Source organism: Raphanus sativus, chromosome 4, assembly GCF_000801105.2.
Source record: "Raphanus sativus cultivar WK10039 chromosome 4, ASM80110v3, whole genome shotgun sequence".
Classification (NCBI taxonomy): domain Eukaryota; kingdom Viridiplantae; phylum Streptophyta; class Magnoliopsida; order Brassicales; family Brassicaceae; genus Raphanus; species Raphanus sativus.
Window position 1 is genome coordinate 1,078,169 of NC_079514.1, and position 26,275 is coordinate 1,104,443.

General features: G+C 33.5%; 5 protein-coding genes and 1 long non-coding RNA gene across 6 annotated transcripts; 1 reads left to right on the forward strand and 5 right to left on the reverse strand.

Annotated features, from left to right (window-relative positions):
* LOC108853621 (uncharacterized) lies at positions 1-996 on the reverse strand. Its single transcript, XM_018627027.2, has one exon. The coding sequence runs from the start codon at positions 994-996 to the stop codon at positions 28-30; it is 969 nt and encodes a 322-aa protein (XP_018482529.1). The 3' UTR covers positions 1-27.
* A 966-nt stretch (positions 997-1,962) lies between these two features.
* Positions 1,963-4,559, forward strand: LOC108852702 (uncharacterized). Its single transcript, XR_001949575.2, has 8 exons — positions 1,963-2,540; positions 2,749-2,874; positions 2,955-3,036; positions 3,126-3,202; positions 3,289-3,380; positions 3,855-3,922; positions 4,017-4,117; positions 4,220-4,559. It is a non-coding gene; the product is annotated as an uncharacterized LOC108852702 (long non-coding RNA).
* A 7,605-nt stretch (positions 4,560-12,164) lies between these two features.
* On the reverse strand, positions 12,165-13,022 carry LOC108835526 (uncharacterized). Its single transcript, XM_018608770.1, has one exon. It carries the CDS (start codon positions 13,020-13,022, stop codon positions 12,165-12,167), a length of 858 nt encoding a protein of 285 aa, XP_018464272.1.
* A 2,288-nt stretch (positions 13,023-15,310) lies between these two features.
* Positions 15,311-16,879, reverse strand: LOC108835525 (uncharacterized). Its single transcript, XM_018608768.2, has one exon. It carries the CDS (start codon positions 16,402-16,404, stop codon positions 15,481-15,483), a length of 924 nt encoding a protein of 307 aa, XP_018464270.1. The 5' UTR covers positions 16,405-16,879; the 3' UTR covers positions 15,311-15,480.
* Positions 16,880-17,093: 214 nt separating this feature from the next.
* On the reverse strand, positions 17,094-19,595 carry LOC108849922 (probable polygalacturonase At3g15720). The gene is made up of 10 exons (XM_018623525.2): positions 19,548-19,595; positions 19,346-19,468; positions 19,055-19,198; positions 18,815-18,958; positions 18,697-18,726; positions 18,413-18,620; positions 17,919-18,000; positions 17,674-17,782; positions 17,396-17,512; positions 17,094-17,324 (listed from the first exon to the last, which is right to left on the reverse strand). Exons 1-10 carry the CDS (start codon positions 19,593-19,595, stop codon positions 17,094-17,096), a joined length of 1,236 nt encoding a protein of 411 aa, XP_018479027.2.
* Positions 19,596-23,853: 4,258 nt separating this feature from the next.
* On the reverse strand, positions 23,854-24,805 carry LOC108849924 (uncharacterized). The gene is given in 2 exon segments (XM_018623526.2): positions 23,854-24,614; positions 24,617-24,805. Coding segments are annotated over 2 exon segments (843 nt in total). The 5' UTR covers positions 24,777-24,805; the 3' UTR covers positions 23,854-23,931.
* Between the last annotated feature and the right edge of the window lie 1,470 nt (positions 24,806-26,275).

Genomic DNA, 26,275 nt, shown 5'->3' on the forward strand with positions numbered 1-26,275 from the left:
ATAAACTCGGATCTGGTCACATATTATTTATGTGGATAGGATGTTCAGAAGAGAGACTCTAGCTTGTATCATCACCTTGAACAATCCTTGGAGTCCCTCTTCAAGCTCTTCCATGGTTGCCTCTACTTCTTTGGATCTAACCAATGAACACTGAATCCTTTCATTTATTTCCTCACTAATCTCTTTCTCCTCTTCTTGATCTTCCTTTGTAACAAGCTTCCCGATTTCAGTTTCCATAGCTTCAAGCTCCAGACAGGAGAAGCCTTTCTCATGATCTCTCTTCTCCTGATTGTGATGATCTATCCCTTTCTTCACAAGCTTCATAACAATGCCCCAACCTTTGTGTTGATGATGACTCTTACTCCTTAACCCTTTTGGCGACGACAAGAACGACAAAACCGTGCGCAAGACGAAACAAGTGATCACGCTTGTTTCTTGCATCACTCTCACCAAAGAACTCATCTCTTGATCATCACCACCACGGCAAACACTACTCTCCAAACACGCGTCTGTCTCTTTCGACATTACCATATACTTCTTGATATCCTTCTTGATCTCTTTACGTGACGCCAAGTAAGCATCCATGTCATTCTCGAGGCTAAACTCACCACCCTTCTTGCTCCTTCTCAAAGCAGACTGAAGCTCAACAACACTCTTTTTGATCCTCGACGCACCGTCCTTAGCTCCTCCGCAAACCTCTAAGTACTTCAGCGACACTTCAAGAAACTCATCCATCAAGCCACTGTTTAGAAGAGTTTGTTGAGTTTCAGAAGAAGACTTGAAAAGATCTTCACTTAAACATCTATAAAGTTCGGTGAGACCAGATAGACCGTCACGGACCATGGTCCTCGACTCTAGCGAAGACGACCCCAGAGCTCTGACCTTGGAGACCACTTCTTGAATCCTCCTAACACTCGGATGAGACCGAACCGGTAAGCTAGCACATCTAGCTTTGTATGATTTGTGGAGTCTTGGAGACAATGAAGACATGTACATCTCAAGTAATGATGATGAAATTTGGGGTTTTCGAGTTATGCTTTGTTTGGGTTTTTAGCTCTAGGGTTTATATAAACACACATAATGATAATAAATGTCAATGAGTAGGGCCTATAGCTAGCGTAAGACGTGAAGACCATGTGAAGTGAGTGTGGGTACTTCACGAAGCAGAAGCGTAACACGTAAAGCTCATTTAATGCTTTGTGTTTGAATTTTAGTTGATATCGTTGTCGAAGTTCGATGTTTCGGTTTCGGTTACTAAAACCAAAACTTTATTTCACACAATTCTCATGCACCGAAGCCACCGTCCATATACGTTAGTTTAATATTATTGTCATTGTTTAATTACTTTTATCCTATTTATTTCTTCTCAAGGTTACAAATACAATGCTCTTTTTATTACTTTTCTTTTGTGTGTGGGTACCTCAACCTCGATTGAATTAAACTAAAAGATTTTGAAGATTTTGTTACATTATTTAAATGAGATGTATATGAGATATTCACGGATGATTTGGTCCAACGCAACGGGACGATGCCTCCCTTAAATAATACCGGCACACGTAAGCAATTATGTTACCTTGAATTTAGGAGTCCATTACGTTTCCCACTGATTAGGTTTAGTCCTTACTGGTTTGAATTTTGCACCTTTCCGCTTTAAGGATTTCATTAAATCTCTGTTTCCAAGTGCGTAGATAATTTTTTTTTAACGGTTTTAATATTTGAGAGGCATGCAAGTGAAAGATTAAGAGAAATCCAATTAGGAAGTGCAATCTATAACACTACTAAAAGGAGAATATGAAGCTCCCTTAGAATGTCCACGTCACACTTAAAAATCAGCCAATGAAATAGTTTTCTTTTGCCATGTCACCACTGCGTTTGACTGGAAGAGTGAAATTGGATTTCGTGTGGGCTTTAAATTTTTGTTAATGGCCCAGTTTAAACACAATAAGCCTAAACCCTATGAACGTCTTCTCCACCAATATTTTCCTCTGTAATCACCGTAACCGTTACTTCAATAATCAATGATGTTCTTTACTCTCTCCTTTTCGTTCGACCTCCCTATGATTCTTTATCTTCCAAATCCAGACGTTTCATGATTCTATCAACCAGTTGCTATAAATTTAGGGCCATACACACAAACCATCACTACCCAACAGTATTGATCTTCTTCTCACAGATTTGTTACAAAAAAAAAAAATTCACAGGCGATGAATTCCAACAGTAAATCTCCTGTTTCCGGCGATCTTACCGCGAAGAAACCAAATGGAAAAGACGTTGTCTCCAGCGATCCTAAGACGAACAAACCAAACGGCGATCCGTTGACTCCTCCGACAATCCGACCAGACGTACCGGCGGTTCCGGTAGCTATTGCGCTATCTCCATCTCCGGCGACCTTATACCGAGATGAAGAATCTATATGTTTGTCTCCACTCGAGACGTTAGGACTTCTACTCTGCTCAATCTTCTTTCTGAATCAGAGATATGGTCACTGCTCCACCACCATTCAAGTGAGGTTGCTCAAACTCTGGTTATTGGATTTACAGGTAAATCTGCTCTTAAAATTATATTCAATGTGTTTTTATGGTCATAAAAGCCATGTTTCAATCATTTGAATTTATAAATTCTTGGAAGCATTCAAGCCATGATTCAATCATTTGAATTTGTTCAAGATGTGATGCTTCGGTATTCAGATCAAACCATTCATAACTAACTACATTGTATCTGAACTTATGGTATGTAATGTTGTTTCAGGGCTGGGGTGTTGCGTTGCTGGTTGGATGCCAAGCAAAGGCGATGCCTTTAATATAAGAAGGTATATAAAGTTTGCGAACAGGTGGCTTAAGTGGACATGACTATCCTACCAAGGATGGTAGTGCGGTAAATACCAGTCTCATCCCAGAATCCGGCTTTCCGTTTGGTTTGTAAGAGTAGTGGAACATGATTTTATTTGAAAACAGGTCAGGGACTACATCCATGTGATGGATTTGGCAGATGGGCATATTGCTGTGCTAAGGAAGCTATTTGCTGATTCGGAGATAGGTAAACTATCTCAGAAACTTCACTGTTTAGTTTTGGTTTGATGGATACTTGCTCAGACATATGTGTGTGTTTATTGCAATTATCAACAGGCTGTAATGCTTACAATCAAGGGACTGGACGAGGAACGTCTGTGTTAGAACGTCTGTATAAAAAAGCTTCTGGCAAGGTAAACATAGCGCTGAGTGAAATTAAAATATCTCTTGAATGTTTCTGTGCTATAAATTTGGTTGAAACAAATAACATATTTTGCAGAAAATACCTATCAAACTTTGTCCGAGAAGGCCAGGAGATGCAACTGCAGTTTATGCTTCAACAGAGAGAGCTGAGAAAGAACTTGGCTGGAAGTAAGTTACAACTCTTTCACCATTGACGTTTTGGTTTTAAACTGTTGATTGAGTCATCTGATTTGGTACTTTCCTCGAACCCATCGAAGTTAGATCTTTATATTCCTCACTGCAACAGAAAAAAAAACATAATGTCGAGAAGATATGGCTGAGTGCAAAAACCTAGATTACAGAGTTGTAAATGAAAGTATTTTCATGGGCCTGAGATCATTTTTTGGCTTACTATATAAAGCTTATCTACCTATGTACCTAAATTCAGTCACAAGATAAGTATATGGCCGTAACTCCATTTATTGTTATAAAATCTGATGAGGTGTTCTGTACTGGTAGAATTACATGGTAATGGAGTTTTTCCTCTTTGCGAAGGCTGATTAAAATTCATTTTCATTACATATTCTCATATCATTGTTTTCGTTAGGAAGTGATTATATATGTGTATTCAACTTACCCAATTCTTCTTTTTGTTTTCGTTAGGTAGATTGTCTTTTAGTCAACTGAGACATGTGTTTCACGAAAATCAAAGGTGGTTTGAGGTACTTCAGGTGAAATATATTTTAAGAAATATTATTCTCTTTTTCTCTATTCAAAAATTTTCACCAGCTCATGCTTTCTGTTCACTTAAGCTTTTGTTTGCAGTTCTTTCAGTGAATGTCAACCTCCACATGAGAAACAGAGAACTGGGTTTAGGTCCAAGACGGATCAAGTTTTGGTTTCAGAACTGAAGAATACAGAATAAGGTTTTCAATGTCTTACTTTCTCTCTTCCTCGCTTTGTCTCTTCTCCAATAAAAAAAGAAAGATAAGTCCTTAGTTTTGCTTCAACGTCGTCTCTTCTTGCAGGCACAACACGAAAGAGTTGATAGTTGTGCACCCAAGGAAGAGAATGATTGGATTCATTGCGAAAACATTGTCATTCGAAAAGCTCACAAACACACCATTTGCCACAACTGTGGTGATGCTCCTGTTCATGACGACTCTTTGATGAACAGAAGCTTAGAGAAGAGGTTCTAGCGTTTTCTTTACCATCTCATGTTCAAAACAAGGTCACGGTGGGTGTCAGTCTAATGAGAACTGTTGGTATCAAATCTTTTTACTATATGTTGTTGAGACCTCACAAGAAAAGTAAGAAAATATGAGGAAACCATAAGAGTAAACAAACTAATACCACATTAAGCAACAACATGGCAACAAACATTTTTTTATTTCTGTTCAAACAAAATAATGAAAAGTCAAAAACAAAATAATCTATTAAGTTTAACAAATACAATAAAATATTAAAGTTAACTACAAGTAACAAAAAAAAAATTAATCCTCCAAATGATTAAAAAATGTAATCAGAAATAAAAATCAATGATGCAATATCAAATTAAAATGTGATATTAATACAAAACAGTGAAATGAATTTACAAAAATGAAAAATATGAAAATAATGGTTTTGGATCATAATTTGGACTGAAAATATATTCTAAATTCTCCTAAAAATTAAACAGATGCATTAATCCTTAATATTGTGAAAAAATATAAGGAAAAAAATTGAGTTAGAAAGTATATAAACATTACAAAATACTCCCTCTATTTCCAAATGTAAATAGTTTTAGCAAAAAGAATTTGTTTCACAATATAAGTATTTTACATATTTCAATGCACTTTTTCATTTATTGGATATTGTGTGACCAATGAAATAATGTTAAGTTTTTTATAATTGGTTGAATTCATTAATTAAATTATATTTTTTTAAAATAACAACATTTTTAAATAGAGTTCCACGAAATAACATGAAATAGAGAGTTTCTTTTTGTGCTTTCTCCTTCTGAAAAATTGTAATAGAAATGTGATGAGTGAGTGAGGAAGAAGGAGCGTTAAGTCAATATATGGAGGGAACGAAGCTAATGAATTAGAGCGAAGGAGTCATTGGTTTTGGTATGATAAATGGAGGTTGTGTTTACGGTTGTTGAGAAAATAAAACCATAGTTTACATAGTATATAGGTATCGCGTTTGTATTAGTATTCACAAAGATTAATCCAGCTTAAGAAAAACATACAATATAATTTATTAATTAAAATATGTATTGTTTGCATTTGTATGTTGTTCTAATTAAAAAAATGTGTGTATCTATATTAATGTTCATATATTTATGTGTGTACCTTACCCGACTGATTTTGGTTGCGTGTAGAGCCATAATGTTGTTAAACTTTATAATTTGCTAAAGTATTCTAATAACATAAAATATATTGTTCAAAAATCAAAGAAAACTTTAAATAAATTTTAAATAATATATAATTAGTTATGGATAAAAAAAATTTCCAGGTAAAATTAGTTTTTTTTGTGGACTGTAATAACTGTTGGTGTTGTTTGTGGCATAATAAAATGTATTAGGTTACCCAATATAAATAAAAATAACAAATATTGATATGTCAATCGTTTTTTTTTTCTTGACTCATCCATGAAAAATTAGTTAAACTGACCAAAAAATTATATTTTCACCATTTTTTCATCATAAATCATTAAACATCAAGCATTTTCCGCGCGTAGCGCGGACATCGCATCTAGTCTCACTAAAAAGAATTCCGAAATTAATTTGGGAGTCCTCAAGAATTCAACAATGTGACCATGAAAACATCTAATCTATTAAAACTGAAGTACAAATAGTAATTATCCCTAAGTTTTCCTCAATAATTACAAGTCTATGCCATTGAATTTATATACTGTCGTTTTACCTTATTTTTTTCCAACGTAAAATTTGCTCACTTTACGTTCTCTATACCCAACATTCGCTGGGTTTGTTTCTGAGTCTTGTGTTATATTGTATTGGGCTTACTATCTTCATGGTCTATATCACTATAACATTTTATATTTTTCAAATCCAAAAACACGAAAAATCTACAACTAATTGTTTAAAAATTAGCTGACCCACTACAAACCAAACTATTGATAATAAGTTTACAAAAAATTTTCATAGCAAAACATATCTTTTTTTGTTAACATATCTAGACGACAATATTTACATTGGCGATGATTACTTATTCATAATTTAATATTAAGTAGCTAAAGGTAAGATTATATCGTTTTGACTATGCATACCAATCATGAGTATATTAATTTTATGAATGAATGTATGGTTTAGCTATTTGTTTCAAATAATTATTTATGTAGCTTAGTATTATAAAAGAGATGTGACTAGATTTTGTCTGCGTAGAAAATCAAACCTAATTATACAAGACGACTTCAAAAATGATTCCTAAATTTTCGTTAATTCAAAAACAAATCAACATCCCACTTTTTTCCTAACTTTACGTTGGTTCAAAAACAAATCAACATCCCAATTATATAAGACGATTTTCAAAAATGATTCCTAAATTATAGTCTTTCGAAGCTATGTTGAATTAAATATGTTGTTTGATAAGACTATCATTAACATAGAGCCTGATATACAACACTGAAGCAAGTAAAACCAAACATCTAAACTTAAGGCAGCCTCTTCAATCTAATAATTTACTATTCAATCTAAACATATCAGGCTTTACGAAATAGTTTTTTTTTTTTGAAACACATTTCTATTAAAAAACCTTAACCGAAGTTAGGTGAAGCCATAATGGCTAGTTCAACAACCAGGCTCTGTTTTGCCAAACCATCTGCAACTGTATTTCTCTCACGCGAGATCCAGTTAAATGAAACAGATTCAAAAGAGGAAGCTAGAAAATAAATGTCTGAAATGATGCCATAAAGGCCAGCAAGAGATTTTCCAGCATTGAGTGCCTTCACCAGGATTGCTGAATCCGATTCACATCTGATCTTTGACAGTCCACGTTCTCTACATTTGAGGATGGCTTCACGGAGAGCAAGAGCTTCCGCCGCTAAAGGCGATGCAACATGGCGCAGAGACGATGAGTATGGAACAACTCCATTGTTATCTTCGATTGTCCAGCCAAAACCTGCACTCTTTTGAGTTTCATTCCAAGCAGCGTCGGATTTGAGCAGACAGACATCGGATGTAGCCGTTGGAGGAGGACGGTTCAGAGGTTTTGGCGTTTGGGACTTCAGTCCTTGGCTAGTGGCCCATTCGCGAGCTGCCATTATCGCTTTGGAGACAACTTCAGATGCTGAGAAGCTTCTGTTATTGAAGATCAGGTTATTTCTTGCTGTCCATAATTGCCATAAAATCCAGGGGGCAAGAGGTCCTATGGAAACTCCGGTGGGAGGTAGGCATTTCCTCGAGCAGAGATCACTCCAAATGTCCTTTAGCTCTAAATCTAGAGATCCACTAATTTCAATTGCAGGAAATACAGGGACAGAGTTCCAAACCTGTATAGCAAACCCACAGTGAAGGAAGAGGTGATCTATAGATTCAGGTAAATTGCATCTTTTGCACAAACCATCAACTTGTATATGTCTTGCTAATAGTGCTTCTCCCACTGGAAGAGCCCCATGAAAAGTCTTCCAGACAAACAGTTTAATCTTTGGTAAGGTTTGGAGCTTCCAAACGTTTTTCTTCCAGTCGAAGTTTTGATCCACTTGCTGTTCAATGTCTAAGGCACGATTGTAAAGCGCTGCAGCATATCCCGTCTTCGTTGTAAACTCTCCTGATTCAGTGTTCAGCCAGATTAGCTTGTCTGGAGCTCCAGATAAACTCGGTTTAATTGCCAGGATCCTCTGTTCTTCAAAAGGTAGGATTTGTCGAATTTTCTCTACATCCCATTCATTTCGGTCCTCCAAGAACAAGTCTGATACCGTTATGTTGAGCAGTGACTCCGGAACAGGTCCCATGGGTCGTAGTTGTTGAGTGCAGTCAAGCCATGGTTTCTCCCAGATATTGATGCTCTGTCCATTACCCACTTTCCAACCAGAGTTATTAACTATGACGTCTCTTCCCACTAATATTCCTCTCCAACCATGCGAGATGGCACTTTTAGCTGAGACAGTGAGGAAATCCTCCGTGGGGCAGTACTTGCCAATAAGGGTTCTTCCTAGGAGGCTATCAGGATGGTTGATGATCCGCCAACTGAGTTTGGCTAGGTAGGCTTCATTGAAGCTTTGGATATCTTTGAATTATAAGCCTCCTTGATCTTTTGGGCGGATGAGTTTGGACCAAGCTATCCAAGCCATCTTTTTGCTACTGCTGCTGCCGTCCCACCAAAATCGTGTCAGAGCCGATTGGATTCTCTTACACAATGAGACCGGTAGTTGGAAACAAGACATTGCATGAGATGGTATCGCTGAGAGGACACTCTTAAGCATAGTCATTTTTCCAGCTGTAGATAGGAAACGGTTTGACCATCCTTTTGCTTTTTGCACAATCCTGTCCACAATAGATGAGAATAGATCCCGTTTCTTTCTGCCAAATAACTCCGGAAGCCCGAGATATTTGCCAACTCCCCCTTCTTTATCAATCTTGAGGATCGCTTTAGCAGTGTTCTTTAGCGCCAGTGGGATTTTGTGAGAGAAGGTTATGGACGATTTTGAGACATTGATGGATTGACCAGATGCTGACTCATATTGCTGCAATATGCGGCTAAGGGTTTCACTGTTCTTCTTATCTGCTCTAAGGAAGAACATTGTGTCATCCGCAAAGAGGAGATGGTTTAGTCGAGGACACCCCCGAGCTACCCGGATCCCTTTAAGAGATCCTTCCTCTTGTGCTTTACGAAATAGTTATTATAGAGAAGTAATCACCTTTCCGTTTATAAGTTGTTGTCTTCTCCTGCAGCTCTATCTTCGGAATTTATTCCTCAGAATGTCCAATATCATGCAAAACATTATAAAAATTAAATATCATTACATGATGATTGATTGTATAAAAAGATCACCACATTTTATGAGACAATCATATCCAGTTGAAGAACACGTACATTTAAGTGGGACAAACTGACTTGTGTGGCTTCCCTTTGCTATGTGATGTTACAACTTATTATCATCTTTAAATCCTTCCCCATGTATCCACCTAGAACTTTTCTATGATTCACTTCTGTCTCATGTCCCTCTGCTTTTCCATAAAGAGTTCTCGGTCTCTATTACTAATATTCTATTCCTGGAAAGCAATTAAGATATCAAATATTTATTATGTTCTGAGACAATAATATTTATAATTATATGAAAATATTAAATAGGGCTAAGTCAATGAACTGAACACTATATGTAACTAAAAACTATATGTTCTTCTAATTTAATCAGACCATATACAATGAAGCTAATTTGTTAACTCATTCAATGCTACTACTCAGCTAAATATCAATATAAATATTGATATCTATACAAGACGATCCATATTGTAAATGGTTGTTGTTTAATGTTTAATATACAAGATGATCCATATTGTAAAGTTATTAACGACCTAATTCTTCATTATAACAAAATGGCCCAGTTGTTTTATTTAAATTAGTCTTGATTAATAAAATTACCAAACATGTTTAGTTAATTTTCTATGTTGCTTTTTTGTTATTTTCAATCAAATTTTTAATGTTTCTCTCTTAATAATGTATTTATTTTAAAAATTATCAGTGTAAAATTTTATTGAGCATATTAAACTTTCAATCCGAATATTAATATTATAATTTCATAAAACCAACAAAATATACTTTAAACTTTTTTTACACTTTACTTTTACTTTACAAAATCGAATAATTTACAACACAATGGAGTAAGAACACAATGTCATAGAGATCGAAATGGACACTAAATATATCAAAACCTACACAAAATGGTCAAAATAAGTAATATATAACAAAAACATAAACAATTATGTAAATAAATTTCTTAACAGTTAAATACATGAATGAACACCCGCGCGGGCGCGCGGATCAAAAGCTAGTTTTAAGATTGAGAAGCTAGAGAAATTGTTCAAGATAATAAGTGTCATGGTGCACGAAGATTTGGAGTTGGACTATGCCATTAGTGTTCATGTCTATTACAAACTAGGCCCAACTAAATACGCAAATATCAAATGGAGCAATATTCACTACGATTTGAGTATTTACTATAGGCATGAAATTTATTATTCGGGATCTAAAATTGATCCAAAATACAATTTGGATCCGCTTCGCAAATAAAATATCCGAAACAATCAAATTTGGATTCGGATAACAAAATCTCGAATCCGTCAAAACCGAATCTGAATCCAGATTACTTGATTTTTAAGTTTGGATATCCGGATACATATTTTTAAAATATATTAAATTTTTAGTTTTATTAATAATTATATTTGATATATTAATAATAATTCTAACATATATTAATATTTATGCATAAAATAATTTTCTAATATTATATTTAAATATTTAAAATATTATATATATATCTATAAAGCTTGTATAAATATTTAATTTATGTTAGAGTTTTAGTATTTTAATAAATAATTTTTAGTTTTTCTATTATTTTTACGAATCTAAATTCGGATCCGGATATCTGCAAGTAAACAGATGAAAACTACCGAATCCAGATTCGGAATCCGGTACTAAATTCACGGATCCGACAAATTCGAATACCTTAATTTTTTTGGATATCCAGGTCTGTCCCACCCTGAATTTTAGACTTATTCTTGGGTTCACTCCCTAGGGTGAACCTTTAGATTCACTAACCAATAGTCTTTAAGTATTTGATATTTGATATCTTTTAAAAAAGGAAACATAATTGAATTTTCAAATTAGATTAAAATTTAAAAAATCATAAATACATCAAAAAATAATAATAGTTACAAAAAATAAATAAATTAATATTATTAAGCATTCACTAAAATACTAAATTATATACCCTAAATCCTAAAACATATACCCTAAATCCTAAACCCAACAATTTTAGGTAAACCCTAAGCCTTTTGATAAATCTTAAACCCTAAATCATAAATATTAAAACCTAAATCATAAAAACAGTAAACCATAAATTCTAATCACTAAACCCTAAACCCTTGGTAAACCCCGAACCCTTGGATAATTCATGAATCTGTAGGTTCACCGACCAATATATAATGTTTGAGTTTATGATTTATCCAAGGGTTCGGGGTTTACCCAAGGGTTTAAGGTTTAGTGATTAGGATTTAGGGTTTAGTGTTTTATGATTTAGTTTTTAATATATGTGATTTAGGGTTTAGGATTTATTAAAAGGTTTAGGTTTATCTAAAAATTTTGGGTTTAGGATTTACCTAAGATTTTAGGGTTTAGGATTTAGGGTATAGGATTTAATATTTTACTAAAAGCTTAATAATATTAATTTATTTTTTTTTGTAACTATTACTATTTTTTATGTATTTATATTTTTTATTTTTAAAATACAATATAGTTTAGAAATTAAATTTTGTTTCTTTTTTAAAAGATGTCAAATATCAAATACTCAAATACTATTGGTTGGTGAACCTCGAGGTTCACCCTAGGGGGTGAACCTAAGAATAACTCTGAATTTTATTAGCTACTATTAGTATCAACAAGTTAAAATCATTCATGCTTGATACTATTAATGGTAGTATCACGCATAAAATTCAGCAGCGATAACTTTTTTGTTTCGGCAGCAGCGATAATATGCACGTTCTCGGTCAGTGAATTCAGACTCTCTCTCGTTTAAAAACTGCTGATTAACCAATCAATGGCTAGTCAAGCCTAAACCAACATTTTTCACACAAAAGCTTGTGTGCATGTAACTGCAATATTGTATCTATTTTTACAAATTTGGCTATCTCTACATTTTATGTTTGATTAGTGTACAAAATCTTATCTATGCGTCTATATATAATGTATCCCTCAGGCAAATTCTCTAACTTCGAATGCCCTAGAAAGTTACATTTCATGCATAATTTAGAACTTAATGAGAGATTATGTTGAGAAGCGAGGCTCGTGTTCTTATCAACCTTCGAAATAAGCCTTCCAGATGCTTCTCGAATCCATCAATGCTCATGTCGACCTCCTCAAGTTCATTTTGTAGGTCATCACGAGAGCAGCATATAGCCGAATCCAAACTCTCCAACTCGTTCTTGGTCTCCTCATCATGATGATCCTTCTTTTTGTTTAGTACATAAGCCAGCTTGCTTTTAATGTTACTTTGTCGTCCCGACAAGAACTCCAAGAACGACTTCAACACGGAGACACTAACGGAAACTACTCGTCTCATCGCATCAATGACCGCCACACGATGTTCATCTTGTTGGCCATTATCTACCCCTGACGATGGACACGACCCTCCACCGATTTTCTTCAAGGATCCAAGAAGCTTCTTAGCTTCTTTTCTCATGTTCTTTCTAAATCCGACATATCCAGAGATAGCTACATCGAGTTGATCAGTTCCTCCTCCTCCGGCTACTTTCTTGCGTCTAACGCATGACTGAACGCCACGAACATGTTCGTGAGTCTCCACCATGAGATCTCTAGAGACGCTGCATGTATCCATCAGCCTCAAAGACCCATCAAGCATCTCCTCCATAAACTCCGATCCATCATCAGACGACATAACACGCTGAGTCGAACCCATTTTCAGAAACTCCTCCGTACAATCATAGAGTTCTTCCAAACCAGCCAATGTCATCAAGATTGATTCTGACGAACCCGTCGTGGTGTTAATCGCTTTAACCTTTCTAAGAGCTTCCTCAATCCCTGTCGTGCTAGGATGAGATCTTGAAGGTAAACTTATAGATCTTAGTTGATTTTTGATGATCGTATTCGACATTCTTTTTGAATCCTTTTGTGTATATTTGAGCAAGGTGTTTTGAGTTATTTTTTGTTCTTTCTTCTTTGATCGATCTGCTTTATTTAACTTGACATACTACACAAGCATATTTATACAACAAGAATTGCCACGCATCAACAAACAAAACTTCAACAATAATTGAATTGTTAAATTTCATTGGTCCGATTATTACTGGCAAATATGTGACTCTCTGAGCTGTCGGGCTATTATATTGGCCAAATTATTTGGCCACAGAGATAAAGCCTGATGAGTCATCGTATGTGATGCCTCCGGTTTCGCCACATTATCTGTGACTTTTTCGACTATTTAATTTTTTAGAAAAGAGATGTTAAAAAAAAATAAAATTAAAAAGCATCGACGGTCTTGACATTGTATCGGTAGGTAACTAAATCCAGATCTTCCACATCTGTAAATTATATACGCACCTCTATTATCCGATCATTTTATGTGGGTTGCTTATTAATTACGAATATACTTCTTACATAAAAATAAATAAAGTTTTTATAAAGTAACTTCCTCTGCATGACTTCCGATCACATTATACGACACGTATATAGCCATATAGGTGCACTGGTTTTGAGTTTATTTTGCTTGCAAGAAAGATTGCGTTGACTTCTTTTTATCTGATTGATCTTTTTGACGTGTATACTCTTCAAGATAAAAGTCTACATGACGAAGACTCCATTTTTTGGGCTAAATTCAGTCGCAAATTTGGCAATCATATCGCTTTACGTACAATCTGAATTCGTATATACGATGACCCATGTTTTTTTTTTTTTTTGTAACACTTACGATGACCCATGTTATTGAGGAAAAATATCATATTTTTATAGTGAAACCAAATAGAGCAAAGCAGTACTCGTTCAACAGTAACATATTTCTCTGATAAGTGAGACGTAACGAAAAAATTACCAACAAAACTAAATATTTTTATTAAAAAAGTGGTTAAATCTTGATCTATTAAAAATACATACATAACTCCAGAAAAGAGAATGCATCTCACATATAAATTATTTTCCAGATATTTAAATAGGTCATAAGCAATGAGCTTATATCCACGTGGTCACATGTGATAAAAGTAAATCTTCCAATAATCTTTTGTTTAATTTGTAGATTCATATGATAAAGTATGAACCACTCCAATATGATTAGCCCATCGTATTTTTGTCACACTCCTGGTAGACGTGTAGAAAGACATTTTTCAAAAACTGTTTTTGCTTAGTGATTTGTAGGCACCAATTATTACATTTTCCATCACGTTACGCTTACTGTTCTTATTAATATAAATATCTGAAAACATGATTTTAGTACTAGCTCAAGAGTACCTTTTTTTTTTCGTGCACCCGCTCAAGAGTATAATAAAGGTTCCACGTCATTGCCAATGATCTTGCTATATAATTATAAGAATTGTACACCAATTATCAATTGCAGAAGAAGCTGCTAGAAGAAAGTTGTCAATGATCTTTGCAAAAATTATCAGAATCTTACACCAATTATCACTCGGATAAGATCTAGCTAGAAAAAGAGGTGTCTAAATTAAAGTGTGTTTTAGAAAATGATGTTCTACAAACTCTTAAGTTTTCTTTTTTTCTTTTATACAAACTATTTAAGTTGTGATGTTATTGAACGCTGAATCTGTCACTCAAGTCTTACTATTATATTTTGATTTATAAAGTAATGGACATTATTATGCGCATGGTTTTTTAAAATGTGGATCCCAATTATGTAATAATATATGGTAGATCAATCTACTACATGCAAGTCACCAGTTTAACAGTCGAAGTAAATATTCAGAAATTAGGTTGGATGTAAAACCCTATATAGTCACATCTAACAGATGAAACTAACAAGTCATAATACTTTGTTATACCCAAAATTAATCCTTCAAATTAAAATTTAATATAAATAAATGATTAAAATTTTACTTTACATTTAGAGTAGCCTTAAGTTGAGGCCCTCAACGCGGGTATGCAGAGGGATTTTAGAAGGAAGGGGGATCACAATTTCGCTGGAATCATGGACAGAAGTCTCCAAATAGAAGACATTTGTAGTTGGGTTTTTGAAATGTTAGAAGACCCTACTGATACGTGCCGGTTCGCGATTAATTCGTTTTTAATTTTTTTTTTTAAATCAGACAAAAACAAAACAAAAAAAAACCTTCCGCGTTATTGATGCTCTTAGTGTACTAACACAAGGTTAGGTAATACAAAACCGGTTTTCTTATTAGGTCAAACCCGGTTTACACTAGTGCAAAAGTGAGCTTCTTGTGTTTTTTTTTTTTTTTTTTTTAACATTTTCTTATGAGCTTCTTGTGTTACTAATAGATTAATATGTTTTTTTTCTTTTCTTGCAAGCAAAACAATTTGAGGACAAAGATAGATGTATACATCTGATTGATAAGAAAAAGCACGAAACAAACAAAAAAAAAGACACTGTTTCAACAGTTACTCAGGATATTAAGGAACAAAACTCTGTTTTTAACTAAGCACTTGAAAACAGAGTCCAGTTCTGTCTCCAGATCACGAAAACCCTCTTCAACAACATCTCTCCTCTCCATCTTCTCGTTCTGCATCGTCTCGACTTCAACAAAGGTTCTTCTCGAACCCAAAAAGACATCATCAAGAGTTTTCGTTTCTTTGATCAGTTCCAGATATGTATCTGATAATGACGTCGATGCAATAGGAATCGAGAAGAACCCAATGTTGTTCTTGATTTTCCTTGCTTGAGACGGTGGTATTGTCGATAGGAACAACAAAAGATGTCTGAGAATCGAGACAGAGATTTTGATTGTCTCTCTCAGAGTACTTGTAGATGCTATCGCTGGATCTTGATCTATGTTCGTGGAAATATCTAGGGTTTCCATTTTCTTAAGTGCAATGATGTGTTTAGAGAGTTCTTTCTTTGCCTTCTTCCTCAAGTCAATATATGCTGTAACCTCCTTCTCTACGCTACCTTGCCTACGAAGAGCTGATTTGAGATTCATCACGTGCTCTCTCGTTGTGACTATGATATCCCTTGCGGCCTCACACACGTCGAGCAGCACAACAGATCCATTTAAAGAATCGTCTAGAAGTTTCCCCTTCTGGTGATGAAGAAGAGTGTGTCTCACGTAAGGGGACTCAAGTAGCTCGTGGATGCAACCGTAGAGCTCGGTGAGGTTCACGAGTCCAATGAGAAGCGTCGCGAACCCTAAAGAAGTGGAAACACAGACTGAGGAAGAAGATCGATGCCAGATACTGAGCCGGTTCAAGGCTGCTCTGAGTTTAACAGAGAGCGGATGGATTCTTGAAGGAAGACTCACAGATCGAACCGGCTGGTGTTTGGTTTTATCAGACAACAAAACTAAATCTAAACCCTCCATGAATATATTTTATTTAGAACTCTGAATTGGGTTGAGATGCTCTATTAAGGTTCTTAACCGTTACTATATATACTGCATCAGAGAGCTCATGAACAGAGGAATCCTCGGGTTAGACGACGTGGGAACATGTGAGACGAACATGGGTCACTTAGTCTGATCTGTTTGTTTCTAACATGACTACATCATCAGTTATGGTCAGTGACTCTTGTAACTCATGTTCCTCTTTGTCTTCTTCCTATGCATCATTCAACTTTGGCTACATACTATTTTTTTCTAGTCAGTTCGTTGTTTATTTGTCAATTACCTGTTTTTTTTAGATTAACAAAGGACCATCTTTCTTGTCAGGTTAGATTTTAGTTGAGAGATCTAAAAAGGTCTAGCTTCAAAGAACCAAGGCTGGTCTACTTTGTTTTTTAGCTACACTCACAGATGTAAATTACATTATAAGAATGGCACTAACAAAGCAATTATGCTAATATTACCATTTTTAAAATGATAATATTATTTTCATAATTGTATGTAAATATATTAAACTCATTAATATTACAAGAAAAAATAGATAATACAATATACTAAATACGATTCTAATAATTTTTACTTTCTAAAACTAAAGTCTCTTTACTTCCAAATATCTAAAATTCAAGTTTACGGTAGATTTCAAATGACATCTAAATTAATATAATAAAAAGTTAAACATTGTCAAAACAGTCATGCGTCAAAATAGTGTCTTCAGATTTCCCATCGACATTTTTGCAATCAACTCTAGGTTGTTTCCCATCCGCCATGGTAATATTGATTCCATTCATGAGGACATCTTTACAACGTGTGGTTGCACTACAATCAATCTTTATAGCATTCTTTTTCGACGTCGTTCCACGAAAATCAATAAATTTTATATTGCTAATTGCCACAGCTGATCTCTGATGAAGATAAACAATATACATTTAGCTATACACACATCCAAAGTACATACATAGTATAAATTATTTACCTCTGCAGAGTAAACACGCCCTTTATCTATATACTGTTGATCAATTATAATTGGATTTTTTGCGTTAATGAGTGTGATGTTTTCAAAACTTATGTTTCTTGCATATCCTTGCCCACCCTAAAAACAAAAACAAAATATAAATTAAATGCATATCAATATTACTAGTTTAGCTATAAATTAAATGCATACTTATCAATATCACTAGTTTAGGTATAAATTAAATGCATACTTATCAATATCACTAGTTTAGGTGAAACAAGAGATAAAAATGAGTATACCGGCCATGTCTTGATTCTAGCTCCATTCATTGTCTGATTGAAAGTGCACTGAGTCACTTGAACATCACTAACTGCAGCGTTGCCTCCATTGACTCCTAAACTTCCCACACTGTTATCCAATTTTTTTGAAAATCAGTAAACTCTTTCCAGTATATACTCCATTTAGCAAGAAAGACTCTCTCTCTCTCTCTATTCACAATAGATAGTGATGTAATCTTAATGACTGAATTAATACCATGAGTTACCTTATTCCGTGACCAGGTCCACAATTAATCCTTGTAATGTTGATATTTGTATTCCCAGTGTTGATTGCTATACAATCATCTCCTGATGATTTGGTGATTGAAATTCAAATGACTCTTGTGCTATTTTATGATATTTATATACTACTCCATCCATTTCTATATAAATGTTATTTTGTCATTTTTCACGCAAATTAAAAAAGTGTCGGAAATATATGTAAGTTATTATTAATTACACCTCTTTGATCAATAACATTTGAGATAAATAAAATTATTTATAAAATTAATGCAATTTGCAATTAATTTTCAGCTGAAATTAAGTATAACTTGTATTGAATGGTAAAATGACATTTTATTATATAATAAGAAAAAATGTTAGAATAAAACAGAGGGAATATCATTAAAAGATATCCACAGGAAATAGAAAATGCATTAAACTAACTCTATTTATATGCAAGTAGTAAGTAAAGAAAACCATATATGAGTTAGATACGTACCAGTTTGAATCGTAGAGTCAAATATGTTGACGTTAGTCGAGCGACTTATATCAATCCCATCTGTGTTGGGACTATCCTCGGGTGCAAATAGGCCGATATTCGACACTGCAACATTTGTGCATGTGGCGATTGATATATGATTTTTTGGACTATCAATCGAGGTTATTCCGCTTATAATTAAGTTGTCACATTTGCTAATATGCAATGACTGCAAGAAATAATATAATTTTTAATAGCCAGTTTGTAGCAATGACGATGCAGAATTATATAGTAGATATACTCACTGTAGGTCGTTGAGAAGCTTTCAAATGTTGCTGAAAAACAAGAGAATGTCCATGAATTTAAAGTTATGATGATTGTAATATACTAGGAACAAGAGATTGTGATTTAGCAAACTCTCACTTCCCAAAAGGATGAACCACGACCATTAATCGTTCCTGAACCAACAATCACTAGACCAATCACCGCTGAAAATTTGATCCACATTCGAGAATTTGGGTTGGACCATGCTTCTTTGTTGCTAGGCGCGACAATGACGCCTTCCAACTTCAAATATAGTAAAAAACTTTTATTCTTATTTATAATATATACGTAATTGTATATATCAAACTAATTTAAAAATTAGTTATCTACACTACACACCTGAACTTTTGTATTGCTAGATCTACATGGACCATTGAACACAACAGGTTGAATTAAAAATGTTCTCCCAGCAGGAATAAGAAGTATGCTTATATGAATATCTCCTCCTCCCCCACATGCAGCGTTCCACGTTTTCACAAAAGCCTTGACACAAGCAATTTTATAAAGATAAATAAACAGCAAAAACGTCGTAAAAGATACCAGTCCTATTCAGTTTTATAAAAAAGTGTCTGATAAAATATCAGCCATATATTTTTGCTACAGTAAAAGAAGCTCTAAAATATAATTTACGTTTGAATCATCAGTTTGACCATCTCCGGTGGCATCAAAATCGAGTACGTTGTAATTTTGAATTTGACCGTTTACAAGACCAAAACAGAGAACATTTAGTAAGACCAAAAGGCGTATAATTCCCTATAAAAAACAAGGCAAAATGTTAGAATAAACAAGTAGTAAGAGAAACATTCAAAAAAATATTTAATTTGATATGTACCATGGTGAAGTGGTGACGATAATATTTGAATGTATATGTGTTATTCATCAGGTACATATATACACGATGCTTTTTGTCTACGTATATCTGAACCGTGCCTAGTATTTTGCCAGTGCATGTATATAAATTGTGATATACATCTCCGTCTTATTATAGTTTGGATCGTAAATCCAATATTTATAAATTAAAAGACACGTTTTATTTATGATACAAGATTCTATGTGGCTGTGTCTCACAAGATGACGCAGGATGTAATTTGTTTATAATCTTATAAATCATACAAAAACTAAAGAAAAAAATAGAAGAACATATAACGAAATCTCATAAAACTGATTTAAAGTGAGTGAGTATCAAAAATTTCCAAAAAATGAAATTTCACAAACATTTCACATCTTTAACAAGAATGAGTTTTTTTAACCTCACTATTAGTGAGTAACTAAAAATCCAAAAACGTAAGTTACAAAAAAGGTCCAAAAACAGAAATAAATCCTTGGGAAATTGGGAAAAAAAGATTCACTTAATCGACGATTTTGAAAATTTAAAATATAATTTAAATGGCAGAAAGCTTTCTGTCTTATATGGTACATATTTGCAAAAATAGTCTAGAGGTGTCGCTTTCAGTGTTCTTTTGCCAGAGATTCCGGCCCGGAATAAATGGTGGTGATAGGAACAACAGAAAATAGTGGAATCATTCGTGGAAATTTTCTGTTTTCAATTTACTTAATTGTAATTATAGTGGTATTCTGATTTTCGAGTACCATAAACAACATTATGGTTTTTGTGTGCATTACTAGTGATATTTAAAACTAATACTCTCTATTTTCCAAATGATGCAAGTTTTAAAATTTTCACATATATTAATAAGTTATGTATTAAATTTTAAATATTAATAAATTATTTTTAAAAAATAATCATTTCCAGTAATTTTTGACTAATAGAACTTCAGCAAACATGGTACCCATCTACCAATGGGAGGAGATATCCAACCAATATATGGTAACATTGCGCTTAAAGGTAGATTATGGAAGACAAAGATGCTGTCAAAACTACATCATTTCCTTTGGAAAGCATTGTCAAAGAGTTTAGCCACTGGTAGTAATTTGAAGAGGCGACACATTATTACTGATGATCTCTGTAGGAGATGTTGTCAAGACTCAGAAACAGAGAAACACTTGTTATTCGATTGCTCTTATGCTCAAGCTATATGGCGTGAGTCAGGAATTGATAACAGGATCATTACTGACCCTTTAGCCTCTTTTGAAGATAAAATTGCTGCGTGTCTCCAAGTCTGCACTCATACTCGCTTAGCTCATTTTCAAAATCTACCATTCTGGATTTTGTGGAGAATATGGAAGAGTCGTAACTATCTCATTTTCCAAAGAAAACAAATGGATTGGAGACTAGTGTTGCAACAGGCACGGAAAGATGCTCAGGAATGGATGGAGCACAATCATGAACCCATGGGAAGCTCTCAACAAAGGAATAATACAAGAACACGAGTAAATCATTGGGAACGGCCAAGGAGGGGATGGGTGAAATGTAATGTTGATAGTTCATTTATTAACTCCCATACATCTAGTACATCAGGTTGGATCATTAGAGATGAAGATGGATTTTATAAAGGTGCTGCACAAGGTATCGGAAGAAGGGTCAATAATTCTTTTGAGAGTGAAGTTCAAGGGATATTAATGGCTATGCAACATTTATGGAGTAAAGGTTATAGATTTGTTATTTTTGAGAGTGACTGCAAGAAGGTGATTGATATTTTGAACCGGAGATGCTTACATTTTGATGGGCACAACTGGATCAGAGATGTTTTATGGTGGAAGAACAAGTTCAACGATGTGGAGTTTCATTGGACGTCTAGAGAAAGCAACAAACCAGCAGATAAGATGGCAAAGCAACATATTCCTCTTGATAATACTTTCTGGTTTCATTATTATGTTCCTGAGGCCATTATGTTGGATTTGCATAATGATTATGTAAACTCATTCTAATTAATAAAGAGACGTTATAAAAAAAAAGAACTTCAGCAAACACATTTTTGAATTTTTTTACTAGTATTAAATAATACATTAAAAACGTAAAAAAATATCTTTCCACATTTTCTTAGCAAAAGAAGTATATTTTTTTTGGAAAAAGAGCAAAAGAAGTATGTTTCACTAGATTATATCGTGTATACAAGTGTTCTGAAAATGTTAACATAAAAATAACAATAATAATAATAAGACATTTTATTAATGCAATGTAATATTAGCTTCTCTGTTGTTGTTCTAATCGCTTTAAGGTGGAATAGGAAGTTTGACAAGGAAACGTGAAACAGTTTTAACAAGTTTCTATAAAATGTCCAATGAAAGTAAGTTGTTCCTATGTTTATGTAATGAAAGTATTAAATAAGCCATCACACAATAATCTGTTATTAAACATATAATAAAAGTTGCCAGCCATGATATTGTAGTTCCGTGTTATTATTTGGAGACAATGGCAGTAAAGCAGAGTCATAGATGCCTTATTAGTTCATTGTGTCTTTTTTGTAATTTGGAGCTTGAACCAATTTGAAAGCTGGTTTTAAACATTAATCAAGTGCCAAGTTGTTGCTATAAGTAACACTAAGATATACGTCAGTGATAATAACTATATTTACATAATCTAAGGTCTCAATTACATAAACCCTTTTCCTCAAAATTTGAATACCATTCCAATGATAAAGTGCATAGTTGAACTTGCTTCATAATATCCGTACGTGCTGAATTCCATTTACAGTATAACCTCTTTAAATTAATACTCTATAAATTAATATATACTAATTTTTTTTATAAAATAATACTCCCTCTGTTTTTGTTTTTTTTTTTTTTTTTGTCACTTGGGGAAATTTCACACCCAGGAATCCTTGAAGGTGGAGTCGAACCCCCGGTGCCTTGGGGAAATTTCACTCCCTCTGTTTTTTAAAGATACATATTCTAGACTTTTCATATATATTAAGAAATCACATTAAAAATGCATTGATTTTTGTGAATAACAATTTTCCATAATCTTTAACCAATAAAAATCCAATAAACACAATTAATTTTCTTGAAGTTAACAGATTTTCATTAAATAATATATTGAAAAAGTAAAAAATGTATTTTTTTAAAACAATTTTTTTTCCTAGAACATGAATCTTTAAAAAACAGAGGAAGTATAATTTTATAGTCTCAAATAGAGTTTTTGGTTCAGGTAGTATATCGATAAATTAATAATCTCTATAAATTAATAAAAATATAGTTTTGATGTAGTCCCAACATTATTAATTTATAGAGGTTTCACTTTAGTTTATCAGTTGCTTACAAGTGCCTCATAAAATACTTTTCTATTATTTTAGTATATCTCTATAATATTATGTAAAACTTAATTTCATATATATTGTGTTCAATTTATTTTTTGCAACCTAATTACAATAATATTTATACCTTATTATCTTTAATAATTTTTTATTTAGTAATTTTGATTTAGTTTCTCTTTCATATATATGAATTATAAACAAAATTAAAACTTTTACCAAATGAAAGTGATTATTAACAAATTATTATGATTTTATTATTTTACAAATATTGTATTTGTGTATGAATATGAGAAAATCATGTAATGCATAGAATTATAAATAGATAAATATTGTATTTAATATTTGGATAATGATATAACTTTTGAAACATTAGATATTTCTCTCTCCTATATTTGTTTCTTCTTCTTTCTTTTTTGAAACTTTTTTGAAACTTGCCTCCTTTTTTTTTCAAGAAGGTTGTTTAATGTTCTTAGAATTTTTCTTTTTGCTTAATGCATTTATACATAACAACAATTCATGGATGACTTTTTTTTTTTTGTAACAACAATTCATGGATGACTCGAGTAGAGATGACATATCGATATACGGTCGTGAAGAGGATTAAATCAATACTATTCGTATTCACAAAATTTCTACAACTTTTATATTTAAAACCATATAACATGGCAAATTGCTCGTTGGCATGACATGAACCAATATATAAAGAATCTCTTCTACATTCTTTAATTGGATTAGTTTTCCCGGGACAAAACAAATAATAATTTCTGAGTTGTGTTTCCGTGGAATATCATCGTACACAGAAAAGTATACACATGCTCCAATTCCGGGGATGATGATGAATATGCACCATATAGGTTTATGAATATATTCACATGCTCCAGTTTTATTTTATTATTATTCTTTTGATATCCTGTTTGGTAAGATTTAAATTAATTTGTAACTATACAAAACTTTTGCAGGGAAGATGATAGTCAAAATGCGATTTAACTCTTTTCTATAATAATTTCATCTCTACAAAAAATGTTTTTACACAAAAATATACAAAACTCTTTTGCCATTGTTTCATGGAGTAATAATATTCAAAAGAGACGCTCTATGTTGAATAAGTCGTCTTGACAAATAACTTAACTCATCCATAATAGCTTCAAGGCTCACATTAAGCATAGCTAATCTCCCCAGAATCGTTTTCACATCAATGACTTGTGCAGTCTTCTTACCGATGATTCTTCCATAGAAGGAACGGATCATTGAGTTATCTACACATCCAACTTCACCATTCTTCTTCTCGTTCTCACCCGAAGAAGAAAGAAACTGCAAGAGAGACTTGAAGATAGAGATAGTCGATGTGTGGGACTGACTTAGAATGTTGGACACCATAGAAGCATGTTGATCAAGAGTTTTGAACTGTTTGATCACCGGACACTTCTTCTTTGCTTGTTGTGTTCTTGCAAGTGATTTAAGTTGTCTAGACGCTGAGTTCTTGAACTTCTTCTGGAAGCTAATATAAGCTTGGATCTCAGACTGAACTATGGAGAGATCCCCTCCACGTCTACGCAGAGTGGACTGAAGATCTTGGATTTGCTCCAAGAATGTTCCTATCAAGTCTCTTGTGAAGTCAGCAACATCAAGTAACAAGATGGATTCATCAAGAGATTCTTCAACCAGTTTTGCGTTGTGAGGAAGGCAAAGAGCTTGTTGGCCTTGAGGAGAACATATGACTTGTTGATTAACAAAGTCGTAGAGACGAGCCTGGCAAGTCCAAGTTGGATTCGAGAAGAAGCTGATGAGGAAGAGTTCAAGGCTTGAATCTTTTTCAGCTCTTCCTCGACTCTCTTTGCTTTTGGATGGATTAGTCTTGTAGGCAAACTAATAGACCTAGACTTTGCATAGGAAGTTGATGCTGCCATCTTGTTTTAGCTTCAAAAGAAGATGGAAGTTTAAAACAACTTTTGGTGTGAAGGTTCAGAGACTCCAAAAGATATATATAACAGATGAAAATTCAACAGATAAATCCAAAAATAACTTTATAAAATTTTAATGAAAGAGCAAATAGGCATGCGTTAAAACCTTATAATAAAGTGAGGATCTCTGCATAATTATCTCCTTTTTGATTAGTTTAATTATCTCTTTGTGGTCATGAAGCCAGCAACGTCAAGCTCTCTTGATTATTATGATTATCTTGTCTCCTTTTGCCTCCTCCATCATCGCTGGCAAACTCAAAACTCTGTTGCATCAGGAAAAAACACGACAGCACAGAGAAACGTTTTCCAAGGAGATATTTACGTTAAAATAAATATTGACACAAATAAGAAAGCTAAGGCCATTATAGGTCCAAGAATCTAGGGTTATTTTAAACAATAAGAGTAGTAGGAGAATCTTGTGCAATAAGGTCGTGGAACGATTCATTTCCTACTCATCTGTGTGTTTATCTACGTAGACTTACTATTATCTTAATAGGAGACAAGGAGACACAAGGTGGATAGAAAAATATAAAGAGAATATGACAGAAAAGAGAAGAAATAAACAAAGCAAAGGAATTTTAGTTTTGACATTTGAAGGGAGTTATCAAAATGAATAAAGTATTATCACAATGTTGACCACTTGTCCTATGTAAATCTTCTCTAATTGATCCGTTGAACGTTGTCCTCACTTTAGGCTCTCAATTATTAGCAATCTAAATTACACTAAAACATCACAATACTCTGCACTTGGCTACTTAGTGTTAAAACAAATATTGTTCTTTACTTTTGAGAGGGTACTTAATGGAGATTACGGTATCGTTTCCATCTTTCCATGTACAAAGAGAAAACAACAGAACAATATTTGATCAGACACTCTTGTCTGATTTACCGAAGGACATATCAAATTTCAGACTTTAAGGTGAGATTTTTAATATATATAAATTGATAATTGAATTCAGATTCATTCACTCTGGTGCAAAGGATCGTTTCTTGTTACACAAGTATCTCTTCATATGTAATTAATTAAGGTTGAGAAGAAACTTTTTGTCCGCAGAGAAGGTCATGAATACTTTTTAGGCAAACAGAGTTTCTTTTTGTCTAAATTTGAGCAAGAAACTAGTCCAAATCTTGTATTAAACTACAAATGACACAAACATCAAACAAAATATACAAGAGGCTGATCCATTTTCTCTTCTCTGCAACATTTTGAATGTAATTAACTCCGCGTGTCGGAAAAAGAAATGCAAAAGCAAAGTTTGGTAGGATATATATTACTAATATAGACTAAAACGACAGTGTTTTGAATGTTTGGTGGTATTTAGGGTGTTAATAACGTGGGGAACAACTGCTGTGCAGTAATAATTGTAACAAAACATATAAATACAATTTGTAAACAATTCTCTAAACTTTAGTATGTGTGGTTTATGTTTGATTTAAACTTATTT